The sequence below is a fragment of the Phyllobates terribilis genome, unplaced genomic scaffold, assembly GCF_046119375.1.
Source record: "Phyllobates terribilis strain yellow unplaced genomic scaffold, ASM4611937v1 Scaffold_13__5_contigs__length_258822181, whole genome shotgun sequence".
NCBI lineage: Eukaryota > Metazoa > Chordata > Amphibia > Anura > Dendrobatidae > Phyllobates > Phyllobates terribilis.
The window spans coordinates 160,766,728-160,781,677 of NW_027362773.1; the positions used below are offsets into that span (position 1 = coordinate 160,766,728).

The 14,950-nt window shown below is 52.2% G+C and overlaps 1 protein-coding gene across 4 annotated transcripts; it reads right to left on the reverse strand.

The window, feature by feature from the left end:
* Nucleotides 1–1,261: 1,261 nt before the first annotated feature.
* ARFGAP2 (ARF GTPase activating protein 2) lies at nt 1,262–13,148 on the reverse strand. 4 transcript variants are annotated; one of them, XM_073658917.1, is made up of 17 exons: nt 13,013–13,148; nt 10,204–10,322; nt 9,635–9,707; nt 9,426–9,557; nt 8,276–8,356; nt 7,997–8,120; nt 7,860–7,916; nt 7,684–7,728; nt 7,321–7,373; nt 7,112–7,248; nt 6,909–7,040; nt 6,258–6,383; nt 5,990–6,127; nt 4,781–4,904; nt 2,472–2,565; nt 2,056–2,174; nt 1,262–1,970 (listed from the first exon to the last, which is right to left on the reverse strand). In XM_073658917.1, exons 1-17 carry the CDS (start codon nt 13,085–13,087, stop codon nt 1,950–1,952), a joined length of 1,650 nt encoding a protein of 549 aa, XP_073515018.1. In that variant the 5' UTR covers nt 13,088–13,148; the 3' UTR covers nt 1,262–1,949. The 4 variants fall into 4 exon arrangements, with proteins under 4 accessions (XP_073515018.1, XP_073515017.1, XP_073515020.1 ...); XM_073658916.1 differs by having other exon boundaries at nt 7,860–7,919; XM_073658919.1 differs by lacking the exon at nt 7,684–7,728.
* Between the last annotated feature and the right edge of the window lie 1,802 nt (nt 13,149–14,950).

Below are 14,950 nucleotides of genomic sequence, written 5' to 3' on the forward strand. Positions count from 1 at the left end.
TTTAGGGTCAGCGGGACTTATTTGAGGCATAGGGACAGACATAATATTATTATTTCCCTGAAGAACCTATGATGGAGGAAACGCGTCGGGAGACGCAGAGGGAATATACGGACATAAGGCAGTTATTTTAGGGTCAGCGGGACTTATTTGAGGCATAGGGACAGACATAATATTATTATTTCCCTGAAGAACCTATGATGGAGGAAACGCGTCGGGAGACGCAAAGGGAATATACGGACATAAGGCAGTTATTTTAGGGTCAGAGGGACTTATTTGAGGCATAGGGACAGACATAATATTATTATTTCCCTGAAGAACCTATGATGGAGGAAACGCGTCGGGAGACGCAGAGGGAATATACGGACATAAGGCAGTTATTTTAGGGTCAGAGGGACTTATTTGAGGCATAGGGACAGACATAATATTATTATTTCCCTGAAGAACCTATGATGGAGGAAACGCGTCGGGAGACGCAGAGGGAATATACGGACATAAGGCAGTTATTTTAGGGTCAGAGGGACTTATTTGAGGCATAGGGACAGACATAATCCATTATTTCCCGGTCTGATTCCAGATGTTAAACACCTCCGGTGTCCGTATACCAGCACCAACCAATGAGGTGAGATCATTCCATTTTTTTGTCTGTTTGGATATTGCACAATTTTTTTTAAATAATTATAAATAAAAGTTGCTTTTAATATAAATCTCACATATTTGCTATACAAAATCAGGAGAGGAACAATCAGAGGAAAAGTACAATAGAAACACGTCACCACTCCTGGATTTATCGCTCACTCCTGGTTTTGACATACAAATACTGATGTAAAATACTGAGCGTGTGAACGTGCCCTTAGTAATGGTGGCAGGAGTTACCTTTTATTACCTGCACTAATCTGGTCCATAAAGCCCATATAATGGATGCTGAGACTCTGAACTCGCCACACGGGGAACAATTCATCACTTCTGGCGTTTTTATGCCAATCTTGATCCTGCTGGAGTAACATATGACAAATTAATCAGGAGGCCGGTGTCCATTAGTAAATCTGGTGCCTCTTCATGGCACAATAGACCAGAAATTTACCATTGTGCAGCATAAATTATGATGAATTTGACAGTCCGGGCACCTCTAAGCTCTTTTGCATCATTTCAGCCAATGTTCTGTCTGCTGAATGGCCGCCATGTCCTATGGTTGTTCTGGCCGTCGTGCACACAGGCAGTGACCGAGGCCTCGCTCATGTTACACAGGAGTCACAGCCCCGCGCTCGAGCCTCAGTATCTTTATTCACTCTTTTTCGGGTCACCACTGTAAATAACATTTGAGAGGTGCGTGGTACAAAGTAAAATTGCCGCACCCAGTCTTGCACCCGACGGGGACGACACAATAAATACTCATGCAGCCGGTCTCTATGGAGTCTCTCCCGCCATGCTGGGACGCAGTGAACCCGCTTCCTCGTGGCCCCTTACGCTCCACACTTGCTAAAGATTAAAATATTAAAACCACAATAGTCACACGAGATAATACAGGACATGACGGCCTCATCCTGACAGTAACAGTCATCAATTCTCTAGGACGAGGTGCGCCATGTCTCCGCCATTATCAGTGTCTCATCCTGCCTACAACGCAGTCATCACATGCTATACAGAAGACCCTGCCGTCATAAGAGACCCCCCATATAGTGATCTCACACTAACACACAAGATAAAGCACACAGTCCGGGGCGTCCCTCGTCGGGGGAGCAGCAGCTGATGGGCACAAGCGACAGCGGACACTGGACGTGGGGTGAGAAATGCTCCGGAAGTGGACGTGGTAGTAGAAATACTGAAGCGGTCATTTTCTATAAAGGGGGACACAGATTACGTCCATCCTGACCCCCTCATCTCCCTCGCCCTATACATAGGTGATATAGGACAATGCTACAGCAGGATCCGACTTCGTCCTTCCTGATGATTTAATAGGAGCTGTATCGATCCTGCAGAAAAAAAAAAGCAGCCGGGGGTTAATATGACGCATAATGGAGGCAGCAGATAGATGCAGGGATTTAGCAGAGGTGGCACCTGGAGAGAGTTCATCACGCCATTGGCCAGGACCGCCATCTTGCCGGCAACAGATTTAACTCCTTGCTTGAAGTGGGTGATGTCTGCAGATGGGATGACATTACCCAGGGAGACGCCAGCTGGGGGGGGGTCACAATACATTCATGAAGACAGAAATAGATAAGAACAAAAAAAATTCACAGGACCCGGGTCCAGCACAGGACAACTGCAGATCTCCTCCTACCGGCGGCGTCCCGGCGCCTCCTCTGATGAGCCGCATCCAGTGTTATGTGGCGGTGCAACGTGCACATGACATCATGGGTCCCGCTAATAAGCAGAGCCGGGACTCGTAGGTAGCTGGAGATCTGCAGTTGTCCGGTCGCTGATAATCCCGAGTTGTGCAAGTATAACTGTAATAAAGATTAATGCAACGTTACCTCCGGGATTCACGGAGTCAGACTCTCCGAAGAGGTCGGCGGAGCTGATGGACGTGCTGGAAGATAACTGCTGCAGGCGAGATCTGGCTTCATACTGCAAACAAAATGGGAGCGATTATTAATTATCCATCATCCCAGACCCAGATCCATCACTTGAGAACCGCAGCCGTCACTCTGGAGGAGCCAATATGTCTGCAACTGTTTTAGGGTCCCTGAAACGTCCCCCTCTAACCACTTAGATGCCACAATCAGTAGCAACCGCAGCATCGAAGGCGTTAACTCATAGAACAGGTTTATCTCAACCGGCATCCATGACAGCAGCGCGTCAGCGCTATACAGCCGGCATCCACCGTCTATGGCGCAGGCTCCTCTCCTGAGCAATCCATTCACACGGACCCGACATGTCAAGGGTTAACAGATAAGAGCCATGTGCCAATGGGACCCCCAAGATCTTCTAACCCTAACCAGACACTTAGGCAGTTAGTGTGTGACTGCACCGACTCCAGGAGCGTCTCATCAGCGCGATCATCCATGTTGTGCCGCAGTAATGTCCAGCGAGGACGGCGCACACCGAGCAGAAACGACACATAAATCATCGTACAGGGGTCTCTACAGCTCAGCACATCCCCCTCCGCTTCATCAGCCGGATTTTCTCACGAAGCCCCTACACAATACTCAGAATAAAGTTCTGCGCTCGTATCCCAGCGAGGACGCCCCTCGCCCGGGAACACAGCGGCTCTGCAGCGATGATGGAAGAGAAGGTAATAAATCTGTGCCGGCCTGATACCCGCTCCTGTCACAAAGTCACAGAATGGGGAACAGCGGTGATGTGGAGAGGTGCCGAGCAGAGAGAGGGGCGCCGAGCAGAGAGAGGGGCTCCGAGCAGAGAGACACGTCGTGCCGAGCAGAGAGAGGGGCGCCGAGCAGAGAGAGGGGCGCCGAGCAGAGAGAGGGGCTCCGAGCAGAGAGACACGTCGTGCCGAGCAGAGAGAGGGGCGCCGAGCAGAGAGAGGGGCGCCGAGCAGAGACACACGTCGTGCCGAGCAGAGACACACGTCGTGCCGAGCAGAGACACACGTCGTGCCGAGCAGAGACACACGTCGTGCCGAGCAGAGACACACGTCGTGCCGAGCAGAGACACACGTCGTGCCGAGCAGAGACGGGCCGAGTATGCTGGGACACGAGGCCGGTGATTTTCACACCAATGAATCAGTGTCCTGGGGGAAATAAAGCTTTGTGCAGAATATAAGACGGTAAGAATAAAGCCGCTATTAAGGGGATCACTAACCGCATCACTAAAGAAAATAGACTGTAAAAACGATGGATGAAGAAAGAAATGGAGGCGGACAGCAGCTGAGGAGAGATTGTACTTCGCTTCATATTACTGACCTTGCGATCATATAATCCGCAGCGCTGTGCAGAGACAGAAGACATCAGTCCTCCCTATCCACATATATGAACTGGGGGCAACATAGGAGGAATCCCACCAAACACAGAACATAAATGGGGGTCAGGGCTGAGAGCTGAAGGTAGAGTGGGAACTAAGGAATAATAAAGGGAACTGTCAGGCCCCTTCTGCACCCGAACCGTTGCCATTAGGCTTCTTCACTAAAACAACTTGTAATTTACATCTCATCACAAGCCAAGCGGGTCGGAGTAGTGCAGACGACGTCACGTCAGATGCTCGTCCCCTGGGTGTAATTGACATCAATCCCACTGGTAACGTGAAGGACTTTATTAAAATGCAGGAATTGGGCGATGTAACCTAACAATGGCAATTTGAAGGAAGTGGGGGGCTCTAGTTCGGCAAGGGGCATGCAGCACGTTTGGCTAATGTCGGGCATATGCACTTAATCGACATATCTGAAGAGAATCCCACACTGCACAGTTTTGTGGTGGCCTCCTGCGATCTGTAGCACATGTCTATACAGTTACAGGGGTTGTCAGGTGAAAAAAAAAAAAAAAAGTTATATATCTAAAGGATAGGTGATAGATTATAGGATTAGTGGGGTCCGATCACTGGGACCTGCATTGATCAGCAGATCGGGACACTCCTATCCCCATTAGAATGGAGCAGGATTAAAGTGCCCATTCTGCCGATCGGTGCAGGGCCCAGAGGTCACGAAGTTATTTTCACCAGACAACCCCTTTTAATAAACAGCATACGTACCATCCAGAAAGAGAACCTATCCTCGGCCTTTGCACTGGAGCTTTGGTGTTTGTATTTGGGTAAGTGGTAAAGGTATAATAATCCCAGCACTGGAAGACGCGCAGGCACAATTCACACCTGGGAGTCGGGGATCTCGTACCTCAGCGTCCTGCTCTCTCCCGAAGAACATGTCCGAGGAGATCGCTTTTGCGCTGGCAAATTTTGTGCGAGCTTCGTTGGACTCCGGAGCCGGAGCGCTCTCTGGCTTTCTCCTATTTGTAGGCCTGCGATAGAAAGATGAGGCGTAAGGAAAGGCAGCGTTCCTCCATTACCCTGACTACTAATGCTGCGAACATCTCCTTGAGTTTTGACATTTCTGCTTTTCTTCCTTATATTATATTCGCTGATTGATGAACTTTACACTGGAAATACGGAGATATAATAAGTTTTGATCTACGGAAAGGTGACAGGAGGCAGCGCTCTGTGGCGAGGGGCGCGGAGGCGGCGCTCTGTGGCGAGGGGCGCGGAGGCGGCGCTCTGTGGCGAGGGGCGCGGAGGCGGCGCTCTGTGGCGAGGGGCGCGGAGGCGGCGCTCTGTGGCGAGGGGCGCGGAGGCGGCGCTCTGTGGCGAGGGGCGCGGAGGCGGCGCTCTGTGGCGAGGGGCGCGGAGGCGGCGCTCTGTGGCGAGGGGCGCGGAGGCGGCGCTCTGTGGCGAGGGGCGCGGAGGCGGCGCTCTGTGGCGAGGGGCGCGGAGGCGGCGCTCTGTGGCGAGGGGCGCGGAGGCGGCGCTCTGTGGCGAGGGGCGCGGAGGCGGCGCTCTGTGGCGAGGGGCGCGGAGGCGGCGCTCTGTGGCGAGGGGCGCGGAGGCGGCGCTCTGTGGCGAGGGGCGCGGAGGCGGCGCTCTGTGGCGAGGGGCGCGGAGGCGGCGCTCTGTGGCGAGGGGCGCGGAGGCGGCGCTCTGTGGCGAGGGGCGCGGAGGCGGCGCTCTGTGGCGAGGGGCGCGGAGGCGGCGCTCTGTGGCGAGGGGGGCGGAGGCGGCGCTCTGTGGCGAGGGGGGCGGAGGCGGCGCTCTGTGGCGAGGGGCGCGGAGGCGGCGCTCTGTGGCGAGGGGCGCGGAGGCGGCGCTCTGTGGCGAGGGGGACGTTATACGGCATTCTGGCCTACAAATGAGTTTCCCCACAATAGGTGTCTCTGTATTTCATAGGTGGTTATATCTCTGATAGAAACAGGGCTGAGGGCCCCCTACTGTGCGGGGAGTGCAGTCATCAGTATCATACTAAATCACTTTTTGGAGCCCATAAAGAGTTTTCTATAGCGGATGTGGCGCTGTCTGTACGGAGCGGAGCAGCCAGAAGTGGCCGCATACTCACCGGTCTCGTGCGGGCTGAATGCTGGAGATGGTCACCTCTCGCTCGTCCTCGGCCTTCTCTGCGGATCCCCATGTTGAGATTTCGTTTTCCCACCGTGGGGTAAATCCTTCCCCCAGGGAGAACGGGTTATCTTTATATCTAGAGAGAGAGGGGAACATTTTAGCCCTGGGGGAGGATTACGTGGAGCATCTTCCAGTTTGACATCTTGGATCTTCAGCTACAACAAAGCGACAGCATCAGAAACCACAGGACACAAAATGACACGTACTTCGGAGGCCCCGAGGTGAAGCTGGTGTCCTCCAGGAGGTCAAGCTGAGATCGGGACGATTTGGTCACGACAGGCGTCTCTTGTTCGATTACATGCATCTCCGAGAGAACCGAGTGTGAGACGGAGCTGGACAAAAGAGAAATATGAAAAGAAAAGTGGCCCCGAAATGCCACCAAGTCTAGCCGCAGGCCGTGAGATCAGTGCCCCCCCCCCCCTCACCCCCCCACGTACGGGCCGTGAGATCAGAGCCCCCCACGTACGGGCTGTGAGATCAGAGGGCCCCCCCCCCCACACGTACAGGCCAGGAGTTCAGAGGCCTCACCTTAAATACAGACAGTAATCTTCCTCTGTTATTCCTCCGGAAAAAATTACCAATGTCAGACTTTTGGGCACAACCAAGTAGAAGGGAACAGTATTGTCCAGCCCCTCTATATATACAGTCCCAGGAAGAACAACAGAGGAATAACGGGTTCAAGAAAAAACGTTCCCAAATTATTTTATACTAAAGCAGAAGTGTCCGGAGACGAGAGCTCCTCTCTGAGCATAAAGGATATTCCTAGTCACTACCATGAAGCTGGTGGCCCCGATAACGCAGCGCTCGGTGCGTCGCCAGGTATAACACTGGTACAGTAGACGGAGGCAGTCACGTACCTGCGGGAAGCCAGGCCCATCCCCAGGCGCTCAGCCTGCTCTCTCTTCTTTCCCTCCAAGGTCTGCAGTTTCTTCTCCTCCTTCTTGAGATCTATCTGAAGCTCTTGGTAAGCCAGCCTCATGGAGGAGACCCTGGACAGAGAGCAGTGGTGAGGTGCACACCCTGTATATACAGACTGACGGCGGCGCACACGGATACTCACAGCGACTCCTCCGCTTCCTTCTGGAGCTCAGCGGCCTGCTGCTCCCTCAGCTTCTCGGCCACCTGCGCCTTCTTCTCGATCTCACTGAAGCTTTGGCTGCTCACTTTCTGGGCACCAAGCCCCTTCTTCGCCCCTAACTGTAAGGGAGCGAGGTATAAGAACCATTCGTCCAGGTTACTGACCCTCACCTCTTATCTTATAGGACTTACCCCTTTCTTGGCAGCTGTAGGTTTCTTCTTTCCGATGAGAGAAGGTTTCACCTCTACAAGAAAGCAGCAAAGATGGTAAAATGGTGGTGATGTACAGAGGCTCGACATTACTGATCCTGTGGCAGAGCGCAGCAGTGACCCCCATGCCAAACACTGGGTATGGTTAGTACGGCAGGACCCTGATGACGCCCGTCCACTTGTGCGGATCACCAATGGGCGATTCAGGAGACTCGTTGTCACTACATCCGGACAGAAAGCTAAAGAAATCAAGCAAACAACCAGCAATGTCACCAAGTAAAGCCAGAGGGTAAGAGCACGGTGTGCACAGCACAGAGACACCGAGCACACAGCAGCCATGGTCACCTGTGCTGGGGGAAGGCTCCTGAACACAGAGGCACATGGCCTGGTCTGAGGAAGAAAGGGACGACAATTCAGCTGAGGAGTGGAGGAGGGGAGCCTGCTGGAAAATAAGGAGCCGCCATCTTCCCAGGTATCACCCCACACAGTGAAAGCTGATGGGCAATGCCTGCGTCACCTACCTATCGTAGCCTTGGGCGACGTGCTCAGGTTATCAACACTGGGCCCCGACTCCGCACCTGCTGGAAGAAAAGGATAAGAAGCGACAAAGACAATGGAAAACCTAATATCACAAGTGACAGCAAGAGGAAACGCTCACATGGTGGATCGGCTCCGGAGAGGGCACCGGCTACAGAGGGAGCACCGGCTGGCGGTTTGGCTGCTGCCTGGATGGTCTCCGGCGATTGCTCCATGACTGATGTCGCTTCCCAGGAGCTGGAAGACTGAAATATAAACCGGAATCGATCATATATAAAACACCCACGATGTGGATTAGTGGATCACGTCCCCATGAAAACCTGCGTGGTCCATATACACCGATCACCTCCAGAGTACAGTGACAAGACCTACACATACCCAGCGACGGAGCAGAGCATACCTGGGCCAGCTCAGCAAAGAAGTCCGACTCCTTCTTCTCTGGAGAGTTTGCAAGAGGGAAATTCATCCCGTCCACCCAGAGCTGAAAAAAGAACAAAAACGTAAAAACCTCAGACGCAGAGGAAATGATCCAATGCCCAAACAATAGACCTCGTGTAGTGAAGCGTCTGAAATCCAATATACCAGGGCTTTGTGTGTGTAAGAAATGGATGGACATTAAAGGGAGGAAAAATAAGTGTCCCCTGGGGGTGCGGATCAGCAAGAAGTAAAATAAGTGATCCTACTGCTCCCCAGGACGCTCCATGGTCTGCGTCAGCACCGGAGGCGGAGAAGTCATTGTTCCACCATTTGTAAGACCATTCGCTCAGGTGAGATTGAGCAGCACAGGATCAGAAAAGCCTCCGATGACTCGCTGCTCAAGACACCTGACTGCTGCAGCCAATCACAGGATGCAGTGGTTTTCGACGGGTCTTTATCAAGGTTACTGCTTGATGCCAGGGTGCTGGGAAGCTGGAGTGCGGTCAGTGACGCCGTGGTGTCAGCTTCCCAGCACCCTGGCATCAAGCAGATACCTTGATAAAGACCCTTTGGGGCTGAAATGTTGGTACGTCATCTGCTGTGCCATAAGGGGTCTTAATAAATAAACATTCAAATTGCAAAGCATACTTGTGGTGTGCCGATGTTTTTCTATACCTTGATTAAATCAGCTGTCATGTGTGGGGAAAGATGCCGCATGAAAGTCAGGGACACGACATATGATGTAAATATAAGTCATATGTCGTGAAGGGGTTAACCACTTGAGACTCAGAAAGCCATGAAGCGGATAAAAGTGTCCGGTCCATTTCGGAAGGCGGCTCCTACCTGGAAGTTGCTATGTTATATATAAATCTAAATAAAAAAGTCGCCTTAAAAACGAGGAAAAAACAGAAAAAGAAGAGGCTTCCCGGAACAAAACCCCGCTGGCCGTGTGCACATATCCGGAGGTGAATTTCAATACCTGACCACTATGGAGGCACAGAGCACTGAGGAGAGTCAGTGTCCCTTGGTATCAGTCATTAGTGGTGGGGACAACGCAGACGATGCAACCGGCAATAATCAGTAACCAGACAATCTACAATACAGCAGCCGGCCGCCCCCTTCTGGACACTCACATCGGTGCCATGCTTAGACATGGCAGAGCTGGCCATTTGCCGGATCTTCTCCCGGTACATCTGAGCACTGCGGCTGTTGTACTTGGCGTTGGTGTCATTGGTGGTGCAGCCGTGCTGGTGGAAGAAAGCATTCTGCAAAAAAAAAAATATATAAAATGGTGTCATGTTCCTCCCCCCAGACAAGACACGTCTGCTCTCCAGATACTCACAGCGTTGGCATTGCCCCCGACCTGCATACATCTTAGCTGAAACCAGCTCCAGTTGGAATCCAGTTCTGTGGACCTGACAATGAAACAAGATGCAATATTAATGATCGACGCCTCGGCTGAGCCACAGTCGTATTAGAGAAGCACAATCCCCATCTCCTTTGTCCTGCGGCGGTCAGGGCATGCTGGGAAGATCTCTGCTGAATGGGGTTAGGATTTAGTGTTCGTTCTTTGTATAGGATCTGGGTCAGTGCTGACGGTATTGGAGGGTCCACACTGCGGACTTTCATCTTCACATACACAACTTGTACATGGCTCACTGTATGGACCGGTGTGTGCTGGAAACCATGCACAATGCAAACAGCACCAACCACAGCACAGGGGTCCGATGCCTCTCACCTCTGCGTCAGGAGAGGATTATGGTCTGGAGCCTTATGAGTATAAGAACAGAGGTAGAAAAGCAGCAAGGAGCCAGCAGAAACCAGTCAGCAGCTCCTCTTACAGCTCGATGCAGAAGTGGGGGCTAGAAAACCCCTACAACAGTACAAGACCCCTGCACAAAATGGTCTCACCTGATGAAGCTGAGGTGGACGCCCAGAGACCGGTGTGTGCCGGAGCAATCGATGCATAGGAACACTCCATAGGGAATACTGGCCCAGCTGGGATTCTTGGCTCCACAGTCAAAGCAGGACTGGAAAAAAGGCAGAGAAAGGGTTAATGAGAGCCACAGCCTCAACGGCACTAATGCAACCGGAGCAAAGTGTCGTGGAAAAGCAAAGCAGCGGCTGATACTCGTCATCGACGCCCAATGGAAAGGTAATATATCTACGCCTGGAACCAGAGAAGCCAACGACGAGGAAGTAATGGCACCCGAGAACACAGACTCTGCACACGGGGAGCGGCGGAGGGTGACGCTTCACATCCAGCGTCTTGATCGCCCACCAACATCCACAACATGGGTGTCAGCTCAGCAGGCAAATAGTAATGGATGGGAATATTCTGTATTATATTGTGAAGAATAAAGGACGGGCAGCATTGTTGTATAAGGCGTTCTCCACCGCCTCCGTAGTCCCTGTGCCCACTCCTCTGGCCCGATGGGGACAGCACCAGCTCCGTACATCCGGTGCTGCGGTCATATGTTCACCCCGGCTGGAAGAGAAAGCGCGGTGAGTGACGGGGAGCAGATGTAAGAGTCACCTCATCCTTTAAGCCCCCGTCTCACATAGCGAAATCGCTAGTGAGATCGCTGCTGTGTCACGGTTTTGGTGACGCAACAGTGACCTCACCAGCGATGTCGCTATGTGTGACACTTTGCAGCGATCAGGCCCCTGCTGTGAGGTCGCTGATCGCTGCAAAGTGTCCTGGACCATTTTTTGGTCGTTGACCTCCCGCTGGTCAGCACACATCGCTGTGTGTGACCAGCGGGAGCAGCGATCAGGCTGGTAACCATGATAAACATCGGGTTACTAGGGGCACACACGCACCTAGTATCCCGCTGTTTATCATGGTTACGAGCCTGCTAAAGTGAGCGGTAACCTCCTGCTCACTGTAGCAAAGTGGTAACCGTGGTAAACAACGGGTTACTAGGCGCGCGTGTGCCCCTAGTAACCCGATGTTTACCATAGTTACCAGCCTGCTCCTGCTTCAGCAGCAAGCTGGTAACCAGGAGCAGGACATCGTGGAAAGATTCTTTCCACGATGTCGCTGCTCCCCTGATCGTTGGTGGGCCTGCCTGTTTGACAGCTCACCAGCGACCACATAGCGACGCAGCAACGATCCCTGACAGGTCGTATCGTTGTCGGGATCGTTGCAGGGTCGCTAAGTGTGCCGGGGCCTTTAGACTCTGCTGCACAGCTGGTTTTACAGCTTCTTTATTTGCACAATGAAGTTATCAGATTGTTTGTATTTCCTATTGTTTGTAGGCAGTCAGTGGAAGATTCACAATCCAGGTCAACCCTGAGGATGACTCCGGCCCCTCAATCACTGCCTCCCTGTTTGGATAGTTCTGCTTTATCAAATAGCTTAGCCAATCCCCTCCCCCAACCCACCCCCTCCTAGCTCCTTTACAGTGGACAGAAATCTGATACAAGTGAACTTCCCCCAATTTATTACAGAAATACACAATATAGTCCCTGTATACAGTGAAAAAACATAAAGGGGTTTTCCTGTCTCAAAGTCTCCACCCCCGCCAGAGAAAATTCACATGAAAATCTGCAATTCACATGGGACCGGCGATCCTTCATTCTCCCCCAGACGGATGAAGAAACATCAGAAGAGCTGAACGGTGTCTGCTGATCCTTCAGAGGCATCTGACAGCAGGTCACTCCTCTCTCCCCATGTATGCGCTGCTGACCTGAGTGTGCGTGTATATGGGGGAAATCAGCCGGGGCCCAGAAATGACCACAGTGACAGCTGGCTGCAGCGCTCACCCAGCTCTTGCAGTCGCACAGACAATAAATGGAGCAGTGGTGCAGACATGTAACCATCTCTATGTAATGGGGCATTTCAGAGCCTCGTTCTTGGGGTCAATGGTCAGACCCCCGGCAATCACCAAAGGTAGAACCTATCGTGTATTAATGGTGTATGGCATAAATGGCCCCCGGTAACCTTACTGATCGAGGTCTGGTGTTCCACACGTGTTGGCTACTGAAGCCTCTGCGCTGTTCACAGTCCACCCGATATCACCAGCACTGGCTTTAGATCTTGTGGGTGGTCCCCTCGGGTTTACGGGGCGGTCCCCTCGGGTTACGTTGTGGTCTCATCACCAGTCGATTTTGCTCCCTTTCTTTTCTGGAGTTGACTGTAATCATTAACGGCTTGTGTGACAATGGAGGGGGAAGGGAAAGAGCGGTGCACCGGCCTCCGCCGGACTCGGGTCTTCAGACTTCTGCTGATAATGAGCCTTATCACCACGGTAACCAGATCAGCGCTCGTTACAGGTCCTAGTACACGACTGATAATCGATTGTTAGAGGGGTCGTCCTGAGCGTGGCCCCTCATCAGCCCGGATGAGAATCCTCTGATCGCCGCCATCAGCCGATCCGCTGCTGCAGCGGCCTCTATGGGGCAGGTGCGGTATTACATGGCAGCCAATCACTGATCTCCAGAGCCGACCTTCTATTGGGGCGAGGCCCCTTTAAATATTTAGTTTACTCATATCTTAGTATCAGCTGACCTTGGCTGATACCTGCGAGCAATAGAGTGTCACCTGGGATCAATAAGACCATTATATGCATCTTCTTTATCTCCAGACGGACTACAAGGCTCGGAATACCGATGCCAGGGACTTCTAGTCCACCACAGCAACCACATACATCTCCCCCTGCCGGATAACAGTCGCTGGCCTCGTCAGCCTGCAGCCCCGCTCCGCTCCCGGCCTCACCTTATTCGTAGGCGCCGCCCGCAGTCGCTTGAACACTGCTTGGATCTCCGCTTTACTCGGCTCAGCCGCCGCCATGTTTTCTCACTCCCATCAAACACTGCGGTGGTTCCGCGTCTCCTCCAATCACCAAGCAGAACGTACTAACCACTCACAGAGCAGGACACAAGCGGCTGAAAGCTGGCCAATCACAGAGCAGAACACATTGGTGGGTGGTGCTAGTGATCTTGACCAATCAGAAGCAGGGTTACGTTAATGTGACGTCATTCCAGCGCCATATTGGTACACCCTATCCTACAAGTGACGGAAAAGGATTTTCAATCCAGCAAAAGCGAAAAGCAAAATATTCTTTATTGTGACTTCATTAAAATAGAAGCAGCGGAGCCTAGAAAATAGTGAGGCGGCCCGAGTCTAGCTGAACCCCAATCTCATTTATGACAGGGGCGGCCATATCACTGGTGAAACCTCTGCACAGGGGCCCGAGAGGACAGGGGGCCACAACCTGCTCCACAGCAGGAGGAATTGTGCATTCTGAGGCGCTATTGGACTGCAGAGGGCCCATATACTGTGCACAGGGGCCCGAGAGGTCAGGGGCCACAACCTGCTCCACAACAGGTGGAATTGTGCATTCTGAGGAGCTATTGGACTGCAGAGGGCCCATATACTGTGCACAGGGGCCCGAGAGGTCAGGGGCCACAACCTGCTCCACAGCAGGAGGAATTGTGCATCCTGAGGAGCTATTAGACTGCAGAGGGCCCATATACTGTGCACAGGGGCCCGAGAGGTCAGGGGCCACAACCTGCTCCACAGCAGGAGGAATTGTGCATCCTGAGGAGCTATTGGACTGCAGCGGGCCCATATACTGTGCACAGGGGCCCGAGAGGTCAGGGGCCACAACCTGCTCCACAACAGGTGGAATTGTGCATCCTGAGGAGCTATTGGACTGCAGAGGGCCCATATACTGTGCACAGGGGCCCGAGAGGTCAGGGGCCACAACCTGCTCCACAGCAGGTGCAATTGTGCATTCTGAGGAGCTATTGGACTGCAGAGGGCCCATATACTGTGCACAGGGGCCCGAGAGGTCAGGGGCCACAACCTGCTCCACAGCAGGAGGAATTGTGCATCCTGAGGAGCTATTGGACTGCAGCGGGCCCATATACTGTGCACAGGGGCCCGAGAGGTCAGGGGCCACAACCTGCTCCACAACAGGTGGAATTGTGCATCCTGAGGAGCTATTGGACTGCAGAGGGCCCATATACTGTGCACAGGGGCCCGAGAGGTCAGGGGCCACAACCTGCTCCACAGCAGGAGGAATTGTGCATTCTGAGGAGCTATTGGACTGCAGAGGGCCCATGTACTGTTCCTGCACAGGGGCCTCTCCGTCTGTATCCGCCACTGGATTAAGCTACAGATGTGAAACGCGTCAGGATTTTCTATGTCCGTGTTAATATTTTAATGAATTTATTTGTTTTTAACTTGCTTTGTTGGATTGAAAAACCTTTGTCATCACTTCTGCAATAAGGTGTACCAATGTGGCGCTGCCATGTTTCTGATGGGTGAATATTGCCTCACAAGCCTCATCCGTGCACCGCGGTGTAGATTGCCCAGAAACCAGATTGAACAGCGGCCATATATGTGACATGTGAACTGTGTCCACCGACTTTCTGCTCTTCCTTATAGAGACTGGATTTAGAGGGGGTTCTCTGACTGACGGCCTGATGAGAAAGCTATAATTTAATATATGCATATGGGAGATTATGATTATATATATATATATATATATATATATATATATTTATATATATATGTCATTACTGACATTGATGAGGTTTCCTACTAAATATTAGTAAGATAATCCACTCAACCTAAGTTTGGCCAAAGAAGAAAAAAAAAGTATATCCAATGTCTGGGTAGAGATCACTCCCATTCAGCGTGTAGTTG

Coding starts and splice junctions, on each gene's coding strand:
- ARFGAP2 (XM_073658916.1), bottom strand. CDS start 13,087: ATGGCGGCGGCTGAGCCGAGTAAAGCGGAGATCCAAGCAGTGTTCAAG. Junction 2,175..2,471: donor TGACTCCGTGAATCCCGGAG/GTAACGTTGCAT, acceptor ACCCCCCCCCAG/CTGGCGTCTCCCTGGGTAAT. Junction 1,971..2,055: donor GCGTGATGAACTCTCTCCAG/GTGCCACCTCTG, acceptor TTTTTTCTGCAG/GATCGATACAGCTCCTATTA.